At 49.0% G+C, this 18974-nt stretch overlaps 1 protein-coding gene across 4 annotated transcripts in view; it reads right to left on the bottom strand.

The window, feature by feature from the left end:
* Positions 1 to 18974, bottom strand: part of LOC134346901 (polyamine-transporting ATPase 13A3-like) — a 224126-nt gene that overhangs the window by 42292 nt on the left and 162860 nt on the right. For all 4 annotated transcript variants that reach the window (XM_063048732.1, XM_063048733.1, XM_063048734.1 and 1 more), the window contains exon 13: positions 14690 to 14878. In XM_063048732.1, the coding sequence (XP_062904802.1) occupies positions 14690 to 14878 (189 nt within the window). The remainder of the gene's footprint in view (positions 1 to 14689; positions 14879 to 18974) is intronic.

Raw genomic sequence — 18974 nt, 5'->3', positions numbered from 1 at the left:
GCGTCGTCAGCTTTCTATTCTCCCAGACTCTCTTTGTCAGCCTGGCAAATCTTGAGGCTGCTCGTCCAATCCATCTGTTGATCTCGGGCTCTAGGGAGAGACTGTCCGTGATGGTGGAGCCAAAGTACGTGAACTCGTGAACTACCTCCAGCTCGCAGTTGTTGATGGTAATGGCAGGGGGGTGCTTGAAGCGCCTTCAATTACTCCAAAAGACTGAGGTTTGGTAAAATACTGAAAGGCTTTTATTCGCTGTACAATACCACCTCCACAGTGAGTGTCTGCCCCCGGACTGAGGGGGAGGGGCAAGGCGAACACCTTTATACAGGACTCTGTGGGAGGAGCCACAGGGGCAGTCAGCAGAGGTGTGTGTCCAGACAGGTAACCGAGTTACAACATATATATATGGTTTACCACATTCACCCCTCCTTTTTTTAAAAAGAGTCCCGCGGGGTGAAGTGACTGACAATATTTACAAGAAGTATATTTACAGGTTAAGTCTATCAGGCGGTCGAGTCCGTCGCTGTGATCTACGTAGCACCAGCGATGGCGGTTGTGCTGGCTCCGGCCTGACTTCAGGTGTCAGCACGTTAGGCGTCGGTAATCCCTCGTGCGTGTGCGTCGCGCCCGGTATGGGAGTGTCGTGTGGTGTCTGTATAGGGTTTGGGGTGCACGGTGTCTCATAGGTACATACATTGGTGGGTACGGGGTCAATAGTCACCACGGAGTGTTCAGGGTAGGGGCCTCGTGCTCCTGCGGGTGCCAGGTCGCGGATGGAGACTGTGTCCTCCCGCCCATCAGGTAAAACCATGTAGGCATACTGGGGGTTCGCATGAAGTAAGTGAACCCTCTCGACCATCGGGGAGTATTTATTGCTCCTCGCATGTTTCCGGAGCAGCACTGGCTCCGGGGACATCAGTCAAGATGGTAGGGTGGTCCCAGTGGTCGACTTTCTGGGAAAAGAAAAGAGCCGCTCATGAGGGGTGGCATTGGTGGCTGTGCATAACAGGGAGCGGATGGAGTGGAGTGCCTCGGGAAGGACCTCCTGCCAGCGGGAGACCGGCAGTCCCTTTGACCTGAGGGCTAAGAGTGTGGCTTTCCACACTGTGCCATTCTCCTTCTCCACCTGTCCATTCCCCCGGGGATTATAGCTCGTGGTCCTACTGGTTGCAATTCCCCTAGCCAGTAGATATTGGCGCAGCTCGTCACTCATAAACGAGGACCCTCTGTCACTGTGGATATTGCATGGGTATCTGAACAGAGTGAAGAGCTTGCGCAGGGCTTTTATAACTGACGTGGTAGTGGTATCAGGGCAGGGGATGGCGAAGGGGACCCGCGAGTACTCGTCAATAACGTTAAGAAAGTACACATTGCGGTCGGTGGAGGGAAGGGGGCCCTTAAAGTCAACACTCAGTCGCTCAAAGGGGCGGGTGACCTTGATGAGTGGTGCCTTTTCGGGTCGGTAGAAGTGCGGTTTGCACTCTGCGCAGACTTGGCAGTCCCTGGTCATCATCCTGATCTCCTCAAGGGAGTAAGGCAGGTTCCGGGCTTTCACGAAGTGGAAAAGCCGGGTGACTCCCGGGTGGCAAAGGTCTACATGTAGGGCACATAGCCGGTTGATCTGCGTGCTGGCGCACGTTCCCCGGGATAGGGCATCGGAGGGCTCGTTGAGCTTCCCAGGCCTGTACATGATGTCATAGTTGTAGGTGGAGAGTTCGATTCTCCACCTCAGAATTTTATCATTTTTGATTTTGTTCCGCTGCTGATTATTAAACATGAATGCGACTGAGCGCTGGTCAGTTAGCAGGGTGAACCTTTTGCCGGCAAGATAGTGCCTCCAGTGCCTTATAGCTTCCACTATGGCCTGGGCCTCTTTCTCCACCGCAGAGTGCCGAATTTCAGGGCCTTGAAGAGTACGGGAGAAGAACGCCACTGGTCTTCCCGCCTGGTTGAGGGTAGCAGCCAGCGCAAAGTCGGAGGCGTCACTCTCTACTTGGAAGGGAATGGCCTCATCCACCGCATGCATTGCTGCTTTGGCAATGTCCCCTTTTATGCGGCTGAAGGCCGCGTGGGCCTCGGCTGAGAGGGGGAATGTGGTGGACTTGACCAGGGAGCGAGCCTTGTCTGCATAGTTAGAGACCCATTGGGCGTAATATGAAAAGAAGCCCAGGCACCTTTTGAGGGCTCTGAGGGTATTGGGAAGAGGAAGTTCCAACAGGGGGTGCATACGGTCGGGGTCAGGGCCAATGACTCCATTCTCCACGACACACCCAAGGATAGCAAGTCGGGTGGTCCCAAATACACACTTGTCCTTGTTATAGGTGAGGTTGAAAGATTTGGCCGCTTGGAGAAATTTTTGGAGGTTATTGTCGTGATCCTGCTGGTCGTGACCGCAGATGGTGATGTTATCCAGATATGGGAACGTGGCCTTCAGTTGGCACTGGTCCACCATCCAGTCCATTGCCCTCTGGAAGACAGATACACCATTCGTGACACCAAAGGGGATGCGCAGGAATTGATAAAGCCTGCCGTCCGCCTCGAAGGCAGTGTAAGGGCAGTGCTCCCGGCGGATGGGGAGCTGATGGTAAGCGGATTTTAGGTCTATGGTCGAGTACACCTTGTACTGTGCTATCTGATTGACCATATCCGTGATGCGGGGTAGAGGGTACGTGTCGAGCTGCGTGAACCTATTGATGGTCTGGCTGTAGTCCACGACCATCCTATTCTTCTCCCCGTTCCGAACAACGACCACCTGCGCCCTCCAAGGACTTGTGCTTGGCTCAATGACCCCCTCCCTGAGCAGCCGCTGCACCTCCGACTTAATGAAAGCTCTGTCCCCCGCGCTGTACCTCCTGCTTTTAGTTGCCACAGGTTTACAGTCGGGGGTCAGGTTGGCGAGCAGCGGTGGGGGAGGGATCCTGAGGGTGGAGAGGCCGCAAGTGGTGTCGGTAGTGTGGCAGTTGGCATGATGTTGGGTGGGATGCGCGGGTCGGTGTGTGTGTGTGGTCAGTAGCGGGGTACGTGACATATCTCTACAAAACAGGGGATTTATGACAGTGATTGGCGGGAGGGGCCCATCACACTTCATTGTCACGCTTTTCAGGTGGCTCTGGAAGTCCAACCCCAACAGCACAGGAGCACACAGTTGAGGCAAGACCAGTAACGTAAAGTCCCGATATTCTGTGCCCTGCACCACTAGTGTCGCTACACAACCCCCCCGGATGTCTGTTGTATGCAACCTGGAGGCCATGGTGACCCTCCGACTTACCGGCCGTATCATGAGTCCACAATGCTGCACCGTGTTCGGGTGGATAAAACTCTCCGTGCTGCCTGTGTCAAACAGGCAGCTTGTCCTGTGCCCCTCCACCAGGATGTCCATCATTGACCTTGCGAGCTGGTGGAGAGCGCTTTGGTCGAGGGTCACAGAAGCCAGGGTGGGGTCGCTGTCTTGGTCCGGCGTGGTGGGGTGCCCCCTGAGCACCCGTTGGTCGTAGGTGGTGGGAGGTGGCGCCGACCAAGATGGTGGCCCCCATGTCTCGCACGTGGTGGCAGTGTGCAGGGAAGATGGCGGCCCCCACGTCTTGCACGTGGTGGCAGTGTGCAGGGAAGATGGCGGCAGGCAAGATGGCGACCCCCACGTCTCGCATGCAGCGCTGCTCGATCCCGCTCGCGGTTTGGACTTACAGACCTTGGCGAAGTGGCCCTTCTTTCCGCAGCTGGAGCAGGTAGCTTGTCGGGCCGGGCAGCGTTTCCGGAGGTGCTTCTCCAGTCCGCAGAAGTAGCACTTCGCGGACTCACGACTGGCTGCAGCCGAGGTCGATTCGCCAGCAGATTGCGGGGTCTGCGGCACCCACGAGGCCATCGGGGGATCGCGTGCCTGGAGAGCCTTGGAGTTGTGCAGAGCAGCCTCCAACGTATCAGCCAGCTCCATCGCCGAACTTAGGGTAAGATCGGCTTTTTCCAGCAGCCGCTGGTGCACGTACACTGACCTGGTCCCTGTGATGAAGGCGTCTCTCACTAGGAGTTCTGCATGCTGCGCCGCAGTCAGCTCCTGGCAATTGCAGGCCCGCACGAGCGTCCGTAGGGCCAGCACGAACTCAGCACTCGATTCCCCGGGGCGTTGTTGCCGTGTCGCTAAGCGATGCCGAGCATAGACGCTGTTTATCGGCCGCAGGTATTGTCTTTTGAGTGCGTTCATCGCGCCGTCGTAGTTCGGCTGGTCTCTGATCAGCGAATAGACCCATGGACTGACCCTGGAGAGTAGAACTCTGGGCTTCGCTACGGGGTCGGTCGCTTTAATCTCCTCTAGATACGCTTCGAAGCAGGCCAGCCAGAGTTCGAAAGCGTTTCCAGCGCCAGGCGTTTGCAGATAGAGGTCTAATTTTTCTGGTCTCAGGGCCTGTTCCATGTTTTAAAACGTACAGCAAATAAAATTGAAGCACCTTCAATTACTCCAAAAGACTGAGGTTTGGTAAAATACTGAAAGGCTTTTATTCGCTGTACAATACCACCTCCACAGTGAGTGTCTGCCCCCGGACTGAGGGGGAGGGGCAAGGCGAACACCTTTATACAGGGCTCTGTGGGAGGAGCCACAGGGGCAGTCAGCAGAGGGGTGTGTCCAGACAGGTAACCAAGTTACAACATATATAAGCAACACACATCAAAGTTGCTGGTGAACGCAGCAGGCCAAGCAGCATCTATAGGAAGAGGTGCAGTCGACGTTTCAGGCCGAGACCCTTCGTCAGGACTAGTCCTGACGAAGGGTCTCGGCCTGAAATGTCGACTGCACCTCTTCCTATAGATGCTGCTTGGCCTGCTGCGTTCACCAGCAACTTTGATGTGTGTTGCTTGAATTTCCAGCATCTGCAGAATTCCTGTTGTTTACAACATATATACATGGTTTACCACAGTGCTCAACGCCTTGGCCCAACACGTTGGTCTTCTTCAGGCTGGTGGTGAAGCTGAAGTCCTGACAGGCTCTTGAGAAGCTGTCCATGAAGCGTTGCAGTTGCTCTTCAGAATGTGTTGCCAGTGCCGCGTCATCTGCAAACAACATGTCCCTGATGAATACTTCACGAACCTTGGTTTTCGCCCTCATCCAGGACAGACTGAACAGCCTCCCATCCCATCTGGTGTGGAGGTAGACACCATCAGCTGATGTTCCAAAGGCGTGCTTCAGCATGACTGCGAAGAAGATGCCAATCAGGGTGGGGGCAAGCACACAGCTCTGCTTCACACTGCTGTGGATGTTGAAGGCCTCCGAAGAAGAGCTGTCGAACTGAACGACGCCCTTCATGTCTGTGGGGAATGACTGAACTATCCTGAGGAGCCTCGGGGACAACCAATCCTGGTGAGGATTTTGAACAGGCCGTCTCTGCTCACAAGGTCGAAGGCCTTCGTAGGGTCAATGAAAGCAACGTAGAGTGGTTGTCTTTGCTCTCTGCATTTCTCTTGTAGCTGTCAAAGGGAGAAGATCATGGCGATTGTGGAGTGTTCCGACCTGAAACCGCACTGAGACTCGGGATATACCCTTTTGGCTATTTTCTGCAGTCTGTTCAGGACCACGCGGGCGAAGACCTTCCCAACGATGCTCAGCAAGGAGATTCCCCTGTAGCTGTTACAGTCGCTTCTGTCCCCTTTGTTCTTATATATGGTGACAATGTTACAGTCCCTCATGTCTTGTGGCACTGCTCCCTCTGTCCAGCACTGGCACAGTGGTTCATGCAGGTGGTTTAGCAGGACGCCCTTTGCACATTTGATGGCCTCTGGTGAACGCCATCCAATCCTGGTGCCTTCCCAGTTGGCAGGCTGTCGATGGCTTTACTCAGCTCTTCAGCAGTCGGCAATGCATCAAGTTCCTCAATGACAGGCAGGCATTCCATGGCATCTAGCACACTGTCCGAGATGCTGTTTTCTCTGGAGAAGAGTTCGGAGTAATGCTCCACCCATCTCTCCATCTCTCCATCTGCTTGCCTTTGTCATTGATGGTCTCGTCTGTTATGGTTTTCAATGGTGCTGTCTTGCTCTGGGTTGGCCCGATGGCTTTCTTGATCCACTCGTACACTCCACGGATGTTGTCTGTGTCAAGTGATGACTGAATGCTTTCAGCACCTCAACGCCTTCACCTTCACAGCCTGAGACACATCCTGGACAGAATGTGGACTGACCGAGTCACCAACAATGAGGTCCTGGCCCGCGCCCAGATACCCAGCCTCTTCACCCTGCTCCAACAACGCCGTCTCCACTGGCTGGGCCACGTACACTGCAAGTCAGTCAGGATGATCCCGAAAGACCTGCTGTACGGGGAACTGGCCTCCGACATGAGAGCACAAGGGCAGCCCCATCTTTGTTTCAAAGACGTTTACAAGAGGGACATGAAGTCACTGAAAATGAACTTCGAGAGGTGGGAAGACATGGCAAGCGATCGCTCTCACTGGAGGCTGGAACTACGCAGAGGTGTAAAAAGAGGAGAAGAGAAGCTGAGGCTTGCTGCTGAAGAAAAGCGTACTCGTCGGAGAAACAGCACCAAGACAACACTGGAGGACAGTGCCGAGACTGTCACTCCCGTGTGGGACTCTACAGCCACAACAGACACTGCTCTAAGACAGACTGAAGCAAGAATTTCCAGGAGCAGATCCATGGTCTCGGGAGCCTGACGGATGCCACCGCCATACGCGTGTGTGTGTATATATATATATATATATATATATATATATATATATATATTTGGAGATTAAGCATTCTTACACATACAGACACAAGATTGCACAAATATTACTGATATATTAAATACACAACACCCTTCCCTGCTCAGTTATAAACTCCAACATTATAGAACGCATATCAAATTAGATAAATTATATGTCAATATATGTATACACTGTATACTGTATAATACAACTACTATACGGATATCCACAGCATAGTAAATTTTAAATTGTCCATTCGGGCTTATGGATTTCATTGCTGTGGAGGATTTCTTACTCTCGTAGTATAACGTCTTTCCTGACAAGGGGGTGGGGGTCACTCTGCTTGACAAGTGAGAATTGTGGCTGTGAAACTATCTCAGGGTCTGAGGTGGTTGTAGCTGACTCTGAGGCTGCAGGAGGTGGTTCTGACATCTCTGGCCATACTTCTTTTTTTCTTCTTCTAGTTTGTGCATCTTGGTGTTGGGAAGGTACATTTAGTGCACGAGTATTCTCTAATTAATCCCTCTGTTGTTGCTCTACGATCTGATCCCTCCTGGTGGTTTCCTCAGCCACAACATTATCTGATGAATCCTCTGTTTCGTGTCTCCATTCACTCCTTTCTTTTGGACCTCCCATTCATCCAGCTGGGCTTTGCATCTACCCTTACAAGTAACTTTTTGAATTGACTTTATTTCTTACATCCCTCACATACATGAGGAGTAAATATTTTTATGTTACATCTCAATAAAGATGCAATGTGCAATTTATAGTAATTTATACTGAATAGTAGGTACAACAGTCAATATAACACAGAAATACAGTTGTGTCAGCATGAATTAATCAGTCTGATGGCCTGGTGGAAGAAGCTGTCCCGGAGCCTGTTGGTCCTGGCTTTTATGCTGCGGTACCGTTTCCCAGATGGCAGCAGCTGGAACAGTTGTGGCTGGGGTTACTCGGGTCCCCAAAGATCTTTCAGGCCCTTGTTACACACCTGTCTCTATAAATGTCCTGAATAGTGGGAAGTTCACGTCTACAGATGCGCTGGGCTGTCCGCACCACTCTCTGCAGTTCCCATACCAGACAGTGATGCAGCCAGTCAGGATGCTCTCAGTTGTGCCCCTGTAGAAAGTTCTTAGGATTTGGGGGCCCATACAAAACTTTCTCAACCGTCTGAGGTGAAAGAGACGCTGTTGTGCCTTTTTCACCACACAGCTGGCGTGTACAGACCACGCGAGGTCCTTGGTGATGCGGATGCCAAGGAACTTAAAGCTGTTTACCCTCTCAACCCCAGATCCATTGATGTCAACAGGGGTTAGCCCATCTCCATTCCTCCTGTAGTCCACAACCAGAGGGAGAGGTTGTTTTCTTGACACCACTGTGTCAGGGTTGCCGTTGTTGTTGTTCGTCCTTCGTAGTCGAAGATGACCAGGGCTTCAAAGTCAAATGGGAGATTGGTGGCTGTGGGTCCGGAGGTGACTGATGAGGCCAATTGGGGCCCTGAAGGCTCGCCCACATGTGGGACACAAGTGGGTGGGTGCTGTCGTGGCAGTGGATGCTGCTCGGGCCTTGCGCACAGCACGCTTTCGTTACGCCTCGATGATGCGCCTGACTTCAGCTGCACGGGCTCCTGTGGTGATCTTGCTGCGCCAAGCTGGACGGTCGAGGGCAAGCGTCTCCCACGTGTTGATGTTGACACCCAGGCCTTTGAGGGACGCTTTGAGGCAGTCTTTGTAACGTTTCTTCTGCCCCCCGACTGAGCGCTTGCCCTGACACAGTTCTCCGTACAGCAGCTGCTTAGGCAATCGGCTGTCTGGCATTCTGACCACATGTCCAGCCCACCGGGCTTGGGCTTTCAGCAGGAGGGTGTAGACGCTGCAGAGCCCAGCTCGTTCCAGGATTTCCGTGTCGGGAACTTTGTCCTGCCATCTGATGTGGAGGAGTCTGCGGAGACAGCTCAGGTGAAAGTGGTTGAGCTGTTTGACGTGTCTGCTGTAGACAGTGCAGGTCTCGCTGGTGTAAAGGACGGTGGTAAGGACCACTGCACAGTAGATCTTCAGCTTGGTGGTAAGGCTGAGTCCTCTCCGCTCCCAGACGTTCTCACGGAGTCTCCCAAAGGTGGCGCTGGCTTTGGCAATCCTGTTGTTGACCTCAGCGTCTATGTTCACTGCGCGAGAGAGTATGCTGCCCAGGTAGGTGAAGTTGTCGACTGCCTGGAGGTTCTGGCCCTTCACCGTGATGCGCGGCTCCTGGTATGGCTTTCCTGGGGCAGGCTGGTACATAACTTCAGTCTTTTTGGTGCTGATAGTGAGACCGAAGTTGTCGCAGGCTTGTGAGAAGCAGTCCATTTCACGCTGCATCTCCTGCTCTGTGCTGGCGTTGAGTGCGCAGTCATCAGCAAACACCAAGTCTCTGATGACAGTCTCTTGCACCTTTGTGACTGCCTGCAGGCACCTAAGGTTGAACAACCTGCCGTCAGTCCTGTACCTGACGTGGATTCCTTCTTCGTAGTTACGGAAGGCATCTGTCAGCATGGCAGAGAATACCATACTGAACAGAGTCGGGGCAAGAACGCAGCCTTGTTTGACGCCATTTGTCACTGGGAAGGCCTCCGACTCGTCGCCGTCATCCAGAACTTTCACCATCATACCGTCGTGGAACTGCCGGACGATTGTGATGAACTTGCTGGGGCAGCCAAACTTCTCCATGATCTTCCACAAGCCTTCTCTGCTGACCGTATCGAAAGCCTTGGTTAGATCGACAAAGGTCACGAAGAGGTCGCTGTGTTGCTCCTGGCATTTTTCCTGGAGTTGGCGCGCAGCAAAAATCATGTCCGCGGTCCCACGTTCGGCACGGAAGCCGCACTGGCTTTCTGGGAGCAGACCTTGCTCAAGATGTTGGAGAAGGCAGTTGAGCAGGACGCAGGCCAGAATCTTCCCCGCAATGGACAAGAGGGAGATGCCTCGGTGGTTGTCGCAAGACTGGCGGTTGCCTTTCCTCTTGTAGATGTGGACTATGCTGGCATCTTTCAGCTGTTGCGGGACCTGTCCCTTTTTCCACATGGACTGGAAGAGTACAGTCAGCTTTTGCATCATGACAGGGCCTCCTGCTTTGTATACCTCAGCAGGGATTGCATCGGGTCCTGGTGCTTTGCCACAGGAGAGTTGCTTCACTGCCTTCCTGACTTCATCTACTGTGGGGAGGGTGTCGAGGTTCTTGTTGATCTCCACCTGGGGCAGGCGGGCAATGGCCTCGTCGTTGATGTCGGCAGGGCGGTTAAGGACGTTGTTAAAGTGCTCAGCCCACTGATCCAGAATCTGCTTCTTCTCTGTCAGCAGCTGCGTCTCATCTGCATTGAGGAGGGGTGAGGAGCCGGAGGACTGGGGTCCGTATACAGCCTTAAGCGCATCGTAGAAGCGCTTTATGTCGTGGCTGTCTACATAGCCCTGGATTTCATTGGCCTTCTTGCTGAACCAGCTGTCCTGCATCTCGCCAAGTTCTTTCTGCACCTTTCTTCTTGCGTGATGACTTTTTCTCTGTAGGCTGCCTCTTATATGAGATGAGGCCAATCAGTGTAGTGTCATCAGCAGATTGGAGCTGTGGGTGCTGTTACATGTTCAAGGAGATCTGTTTTTTTTGTGACAATGATGTAATGGTCTTTTGGAGGTCACCTGATGTGATTTGCCCGCCGCTGTGAGGTCACGTGATGACATGTGGGGGGGCCGTGACTATATAAGGGTCAACTCAGGTAACGCAGTGGGATTTTGAGTTTGTGGATTTCCAGGTAGAACGTGTTGTGCCTCCGTTTCTGTTGCGTTTGTTTTTGTGACGCAGTTTCATTTTTAAAACGGAAGGTGCGTTCTCTTACAAGATATTGCATTTGGACTGGAAATTTGTAGCTGGAAGTGCCAATCTACTCAATCCCGGCAGTTTTGAAGGAAGAGTGAAGAATTCATCCAAGTGAAGGATTGAGAGGAGTCGGCATCGTTTGGCAGTTTAATAAAGGATCGACCTTATTAAGTCTTCGTTAAAGAGAACCTGCATTGAAATAGCGATAGCAATAGCGCAATGAGTTCATGCAAAAAGGCTCTCTCTCTCTAAAGGAATTTAAGGTCAGTCGATTTAAACTGTTTATTTTCGGCATCGTGAATCCTGTGGACGGAACCAGCAGTAAAGGCGCGTCTGTGAAGAAATCCTTCTCCAGAGAAGTCTCTCCCAATTGAATGTGTAAATCTGTTGGACTTTCGAAGTAATCACTTTAAGAACTATATCTGACTGTATCGCTTTAAGAACTGTTTCAGCATTTAACACTTTAAGAACCAGAGCCGAATAGAGTTGATAAACGGCTGCGTACCTGTTTAACCTCCGGTTAAAGTTTTCCTTTCCCCTTCTCGTTTATATGTGTTTAATAAATGTTTGGTTGTTTTCATAAAACCTGTCTCGATTAATATTCATTGTTGCCGGTTACGTAACAGTGGCAACACAGTCATGGGTATACAGAGAGCAAAGGAGGGGGCTGAGTACACAGCCCTGAAGGGCACCTGTGTTGAAGGTAGGAGGGTTGGAGGTGAGGGAGCCCACTCTTACCACCTGTTGGCGATCTGACAGGAAGTCCAGGATCCAGCTGCACAAGGCAGGGTCAACGCCAAGGTCTCTCAGCATCTTGTTGAGCCTGGAGGGAATTATGGTGTTGAATGTTGAACTGTAGTCCAAGAATAGCATTCTCACATAAGCGTCCCTCTTCTCCAGATGTGTAAGGATGGTGTGTAGAGCTATGGCTATTGCGTTGTCTGTCGATCGGTTTTGTCGGTAGGCGAATTGTAAGGGGTCCAATGTGGGTGGTAGCAAGCTGCAGATGTAATCCTTGACCTGCCCCTCAAAGCATTTGCTTATTGAGGTGAGTGTGACAGGACGCCAGTCGTTCAAACATGTTACCTTGGTCTTTTTTGGTACAGGGATAATGGTGAATAATTTGAAGCAGGAGGGCACTCTACACTGGGAGAGGGGGAGATTAAAAATGTCTGTAAACACACCTGCCAGTTGTGCCCCACACACCCTGAGTACTCACCCTGGGATGCTGTCCGGTCCCACAGCCTTGCAACTGTCCACTCGTTGGAAACATCTGCGTACCTCAGCCTCAGAGATGGCCAAGCTGCCGGTCACATCAGTGGCTCAGTATTGGCGGCATTGAATCGAGTGTAAAGAAGACTTAGCTGATCTGCGAGAGAGGCAGCGATGTTGGAAACTCCACTGCTCTTAGCTTTGAAGTCTGCGATGGTGTGCAGACCTCGCCATTAGCTGTGTGTTTTGTTGGTGGAGAGTTGTGTCTGGATCTTGTCCCTGTACTGTTGTTTCGCTGCCTTGATGACTTTGTGCAGATCATCTTTCATACTCACACTTTCTGCAATACCTTCAAGTTAGATATTTTTTACAAAAATATTTAAATAATTTCCCTTACATATTGGAGGCTGACCTGTTAGATACTATTATGTGTATGAATCCTTTGATTAAGGGTTCTATTGGAAGAATTTATAATTTTCTATTACAATGGGATAAGTGTCCTTTGTCTAAGATTAAACAGGATTGGGAAAAGGAACTTAATTTGACTTTTATGACAGAGGATTGGATGCGGATATTGAAACTGGTTAACTCTTCTTCAATTTGTGCTAGCAATTCATTGATTCAATTTAAAATTGTACATCGTTATCATTTGACAAAGGAGAGACTTTCTAAACTCTTAATGTTGATAGTCATTGTGATAGATGTAAAACTGAGATAGCTACACTGACACATGTTTTGGTCTTGTTCTATATTGGAACAGTTCTGGAAGTCGGTTTTCTCAAGAATTTCTAAAGCACTTAAAATTAATTTACAACCTAATAAATTAACTGTGCATTTTGGAATAGTTCGTCAAAATATTCATGGTATTTCTGTGTCTGACCAACATGTTATTGCATTTGTTACATTGTACCTGATATGGATTCCTTCTTCGTAGTTACGGAAGGCATCTGTCAGCATGGCAGAGAATACCATACTGAACAGAGTCAGGGCAAGAACGCAGCCTTGTTTGTCGCCATTTGTCACTGGGAAGGCCTCCAACTCGTCGCCGTCATCCAGAACTGAGTCCTTCCTTGGTCCAATATGCTTTCCGACCAGAGGCCGAGAGGATGACCCCAGCACATGTTTGTCCTCAGATGGCATAGGTTTGTGGTGCTCAGAGTGGAGACATTAGTAGCATCACCCAGTGCCTTTCTTAAATCGCTTTCATTTGACTCTGTTGCAGGTGATGAGGCAGGAAAATGGCGGATGGATCTCCAATCAATTTGTAGTTGTCTTAGCCAATCACAGCCCTACAATGCTGGTCCTCCTGCTTTTACCACATTCAACCCCAATGTGGCTTGTTGGTTGTTGTATTTTGCTGTTACAATTGCTATTCCCACAGGAGTTGTCTTTTCTCCAGTATAATTTCCTAGTGGGTATCTGCAGACTTCAGTTCAGTATATTTGAAATGCCATTCAAACTCATTTTGTGGAATGATTGAAACAGCTGAGCCAGTGTCCAATTCCATTCTAATTAATTTGCTGCTGACTTCTGGTATAAGCCGTATTGCTTGTCTCCTGTTGCGTTGTAAATCTCAAGGTGAGCCAGTCCTGTGTCACTCTCATAATTAGTAGATTTTTCATCAACAGTGTCCAGATTAGTGCTTTTTTAGAACTGCAACTTAACTTTTTTTTATCTTTTTTCTCTTCCCTGAGCAGTCCATTTATGTTTGTCTGTCCAGCATGCACTTTCGATATGTCCTACTTTTTTTTTTGCCTTTTCTGCAAGTTTTGCCTTTAAACCTGCACTTGTTTGGTATCTGAGCCCCATCACAATGCTCAATCCGGCCGGGTTTTGTTTAGAAGTTGCAATTTTGTTCACGCTCACTTTCATTCCTGACTGCAACTCAGTGGGGTCTCCGTCTGCTGTTTCCATTGATACAGCAATTTTAACTGCTCTTTTAACTGTAATTTGTGCTTCAGTTAGGAGCTGTTTTTGAATGCTTTCTTGTAACATTCTCAGTGTATCATTAAGACCATCAGCGAGATGACAAATCTTAGACTTTCTCTTCAGTTCAGCCACGTACACTGAAATAGCCTCCCCTTCTACCCTCTACTTATGAAAGCTAAAGCATTCTGCACTCAACAATGCCTTCAGTTCAATGTGTTCCTGCATCACTATTACAACAGCAGCAAAGCTCATTTCTGATGGTTTGGCTGGAGCAATCAAACTTCAAAGCAAATTGTGTGCCTTTAAACCTAATGCACTCAGCAAAATTGTCACTCGCCTCTCATTGGCTATTTCATTTACTTCAAATAATTCAGTATTACCTGCTCTGCAATCAAATTCGCCCATCTTTTCGATGTAGCCCATCATTTCTACTCTTTTTAAATGATGATTATTCACCTTTTTATGAACCCTGAATTCTTCCATTTACAGCCTTATTTTTAAACTAATTCCCTTCCAAAGAACGCCCGCTACTCTGTTTCACCACTGCTCTCGAACGTCTCGCTGTGCTCTAACAGGTTGGTGGCCGGGTCGGGTTCAATTTAAAAATACCTCATCACCAATGTTATGTTTTGTAACTTCAAAACGTTAAACTAATTCAAATAAAACACAGGAGTCCAAAAACTCTCAGCAAGGCGCGCGAGGATCATGTGACTGCGCGATGACATATGTAATTAACTTTTTTTTGCACATAACCCATAATTATTTAAACAAGCAAGAATGCTTGTATATACAAAATTACTCAAACAGTAGTGAAATATTAAATATTAAAAAGGAGGGTCATCACTGGATGGGGAGCATGGAGGGGAGGGGGGCATGGTGGGAGGCTTCATAACATGGAAATGTGATCAGTGAAGTCTTGCTGTGTGCTGAGGCCCCAGGGGGTGTGAAGTTAATCCCCACGTGCCACCAACAGGGATGTCGGGGAGTTTGATGTGGTGGTGTCAGGACAGACTCACCTTGTCGAAGCAGACGAGGTCAAGCTGACCACACAGGTTGATGCGATGGGGGCTGATGCAGTGGACTCCTCGTCTCCGAAGGCGTCGCTGGGCATAGACAACGCCCACCGTCACCACGGCTGGCAGCGCTGGTGGGACCACAATGGTCACCACGTCCAGAGCCTTCAGCACGATCTCCACGATGGGCTCCTGGGGTTGGGGGCGGTAGAGCAGGAGCCATCAGCAGGCAGAACCAACTGTCTCCCTCTCTGACATAAACACTTACATGTTCTCACACACACATGCACTTCTCTCTCTCAAACACCATGACTCTGTCTTGCTTTCAATCTCTCCTCACCCTCCCATCTATGTACCTCTCAAAACCCGTCTGACAGTTACAATCAAACTCACATTAACCATTTCTGCTGGCAGCTCTTTCCACACTTGACCCTCAATTCCCCTTAATCTTTGGCCCTAAACCTATGACCTCTAGTTCTCATCTCACTCAGTCTGGGGGGAAAAGCCTGTTTGCATTTACCCTCATCATTTGTATCCCTCTGTCAAATCTCCTCTCAGTCTTCTACCCTCTAGGGAATCAGGTCCTATCCTATTCAACCTTTCTCTATAACTCTGGTCCTCGAGTCCCAACAACATCCTTGTAAATTTTCTCTGAACTCTTTCAACATTGCTGATATCTCTCCTGTAGGTAGCTGACCAGAACTGCACACAACACTCCAAATTCAGTCTAACGTCATAACTCCTGGATCAATGCTCAACCTTATGAAGACCAATTTGCTAAGAGCTCTCTTTACGAACCTACGCACTTTCAAGGAATTATGAATCAGTATTCCCAGATCTTTCTATTTCACTGCACTTCGCACTCCTCATTTACTCCTCAGGGTAAGTCCTACCCTGGTTGGTCCTACTAAAGTACAGCTCCTCACACTGGTCTGCATTAAATTCCATCTGCCATTTTTTTCAGCCCCCTTTTCCAGCTGGTCCAGATCCCGTTGCCACCTCTGATGGTCTTCATTGCTGTCCACTACAGCCCTGATCTTGGGGTGATCCAGTTAACCACATTATCATCCAGATCATTGATATAGATAACGAAGAACAAGGGACCCAGCACCAAACCCTATGACACACCACTAGTCACAGGCCTCCGGTCAGAGAGGCAACCCTCTACTACCACCCTCTGGGTTCTCATACAAAGCCAGTGTCTGATCCAATTTACTACCTCATTCTGAATGTGGAGCAACTGAACCTTCTTGACCAGCCTTGTCAAAGGTCTTGCTAAAGTCCATGTAGACAATGTCCACTGCCTTTCATTCCTGGTAATCTCAAAAACTCTCTAAGATTGATGAGACACGACCTTCCACACAACAGAGCCATGCTGACAGTCCCTAATCAGTCCCTGTCTATCCAAATATTATATATCCAGTCCTTTAGAATACCTTCCAATAATTTGACTGAGTTCAGGCTCATTGGCCTCAAATTTCCCAGATTATTCTTAGAGCCTTTCTTAAACAACAGAACAACATTAGCTATCCTCCAGTCCTCCGGCACCCCACTCATGGCTAAGGATGTTTTAAATTTCTCCACCAGGGCCCCTGAAATTTCTGCACCAGAGTCATAGAACCTACAGCACAGAAACAGGCCTTTTGGCCCATCTAGTCCATGCCGAGCTGTTGTTCTGGCTAGACCCATCAATCTGCACAGGACCATACCCACCAATCCGTCTGTTTACCCAATCTTCTGTCACAGCCGTATCCACTGCTTCTGCACTCTGAGCTCCCCTTGAACATTTCACCTTTCACCCTAAACCCATGACCTCAGGTTCTAGTCTCACCCAATCTCAGTGGAAAAAGCCTGTTTGCATTTACCCTATCTATACTCATAATTTTGTCTACTAACCTCTGTCAAATCTCCCCTCATTCTCCTGTTCTCCAGGGAATAAAGTCTGAACCGATTCAACCTCTCCCCATGACTCTGGTCCTCAAAGCCTGGCAACATCCTTGTAAGTTTTCTCTGCACCTTATCGATCTTATTGATATCTTTGGTGAAGGGTCTCGGTCCAAAACATCTGCTGTTAATTCCCCTCCGAAGATGCTGCATGACTTGCGATTTTGCATTGGGTGCTCAAGATGTTGTGTTATCGATGTTTTTCTTGTAGACTGTCGAGGGCTTGTTGGTAACCTGGGTTGATGTTGCCAGCTGAAGATCACTTCAGCCCAACATGCCTATGCTTACCAAGGTCTCCATCCAAGCCCGGAGAAAGAGACTGTACATTCATCCTAACTATGCCCTCTGTGATTCTATACACCTTTATAAGAGCACTCCTCAAAGTCTGCTACACGCCAAGGAATAAAGTCCCAACTGCTCTCCCTAACTCAGTGCCCAGAGTCCCACTGACATCCTCATAAATCTCCTCTGTGCTCTCTTCCCAGCTTGCTGGCATCTTTCCTCTAGGGCAGCATGGTTAGCGTGACTGTTGCCCAGGGGTCATGGCTTGCATGACTCTCCCAGGGGTCAGTTCCCACCACTGTCTGTAAGGAGTCTGTACATTTGCCTCATGACCGTGGGGCTTTCCTCTGGGTGCTCCCGTTTTCTCCCATGCCCCCAAAGGGTCGGAAACATGGTCACACTTGCGGGCGGCTCCCGGTACACCTTCAGGCAAAGGACACATTTCAGATTCAGAATCAGGTTTAATCTCACCGGCATATGTTGTGAAATTTGTGGTCTTTGTGGCAGCAGTACAATGCAATACATGATCATAGACTGAATTACAGTCTATATAGATAGATAGACAGATAGATAGAGAGAGATATAGATAGACAGAATAAATAGTGCAAAAATGGAAATAAAAAAAGTAGTGATGTAGTGTTCATGGGTTGAATATCCATTCAGAAATCAGATGGCAGAGGGGAAGAAGCTGTTCCTGAAGCACTGAGTATGTGTCTTCAGGCTCCTGTACCTCCTCCCTGATATTAGCAATGAGAAGAGGGCTTGTCCTGGGTGGTGGGGGTCCTTAACGATGGATGCCGCCTTTCTGAGGCACCGTTCTTTGAAGGTGTCCTGGATACAACAGAGTCTGGTGCCCATGATGGAGCTGACTGAGTTCACAACTCTGCAGCTTATTTCAATCCTGTGCAGTGTCGGGGATGGGGAGGTGGGGGAGGTGTGGTGAGGATCCGTAACAGACGGCGATGGAGCCAGTTAGAATGCTCTCCGTGGGGGTACATCTGTAGAAATGGGTGACAAACCAAATCTCCTCAAACTCCTATTGAAATATAGCCACTTTGTAGCTGTGTTGATAGGTTGGGTCCAGGTATTGACACCCAGGATGCTGCAGTTGCTGACTTGATATGTTGTAACTGATCATCATCATCAGGTGCTGTGCCCAGTTTGAGCTTTGACTGCCATGGCCTACACACTACTGTTTCGGGTCAAGTGGATCAATTCATTGGTATTCATTTCCAGTTCTCTGGCTGCTGTCTCCATCATCATTGGTCTTTGCCTTCCTCTTTCTTTCTTCCCTTCAATCTTTCCCATAATTACTGTGCCTTCTAACTCCTCTTTCCTAATCGCATGTCCAATGAAGTTACGTTCCCTTTTCATGATCTCATACATTATTTCTCTATCTTTGCTTGGTCTGTTCATGACATCTTCGTTAGATATTCATTGCATCCATGATATTCTTTGCGTCCTCCTCAAAAACCACATCTCTGCTGCTACAATTTGTTTCCTCATGTTATGAGATATTGTCCAGCATTCTGAGCCATATAACATAACTGGATAAACGTAACATTTCAGTACTCTGAGGCGGGTTGTCATGCCTAGTTTAGTGTTGGTCAGTATACTCTTCATTCTCGTAAAGGTGTCTTTTGCCATCCCTATTCTTCTTTTGATGTCCATGTCGCACCTGCCATCTGATGTCACCCAGCTTCCTAAGTAGCAAAAGTTCTGTACTTGTTTTATGTCTTCCCCGTTTATTCTCAGCCTGCAGATAGGATTCTCCTTCTTTTTGGATATCACCATACATTCTGTCTTTTTGCAATTGATAGATAGACCCATTTTTGCACTTTCCTCAACAATTATATCAATTAAGTTTTGTAGTTCTTCCTCCGTACTTGCAATTAACACAGTGTCATCTGTATATGATGCAGTTACAATACTTTGTAATATTGTAACTGTGTATTGAGGTACATGTGACAAAAAATAATAGTCTTTGCCTTTAATAGCAGGGTTTCCAAAACTGAATGCAGTACTCCAAATGCGACCTCAACAAACCTTGTACAACGGCAGT

Source organism: Mobula hypostoma, chromosome 5, assembly GCF_963921235.1.
Source record: "Mobula hypostoma chromosome 5, sMobHyp1.1, whole genome shotgun sequence".
Lineage (NCBI taxonomy): Eukaryota > Metazoa > Chordata > Chondrichthyes > Myliobatiformes > Myliobatidae > Mobula > Mobula hypostoma.
Note: the sequence above shows the minus strand (reverse complement) of the source record. Positions and strands in the feature narration are given on the sequence as shown.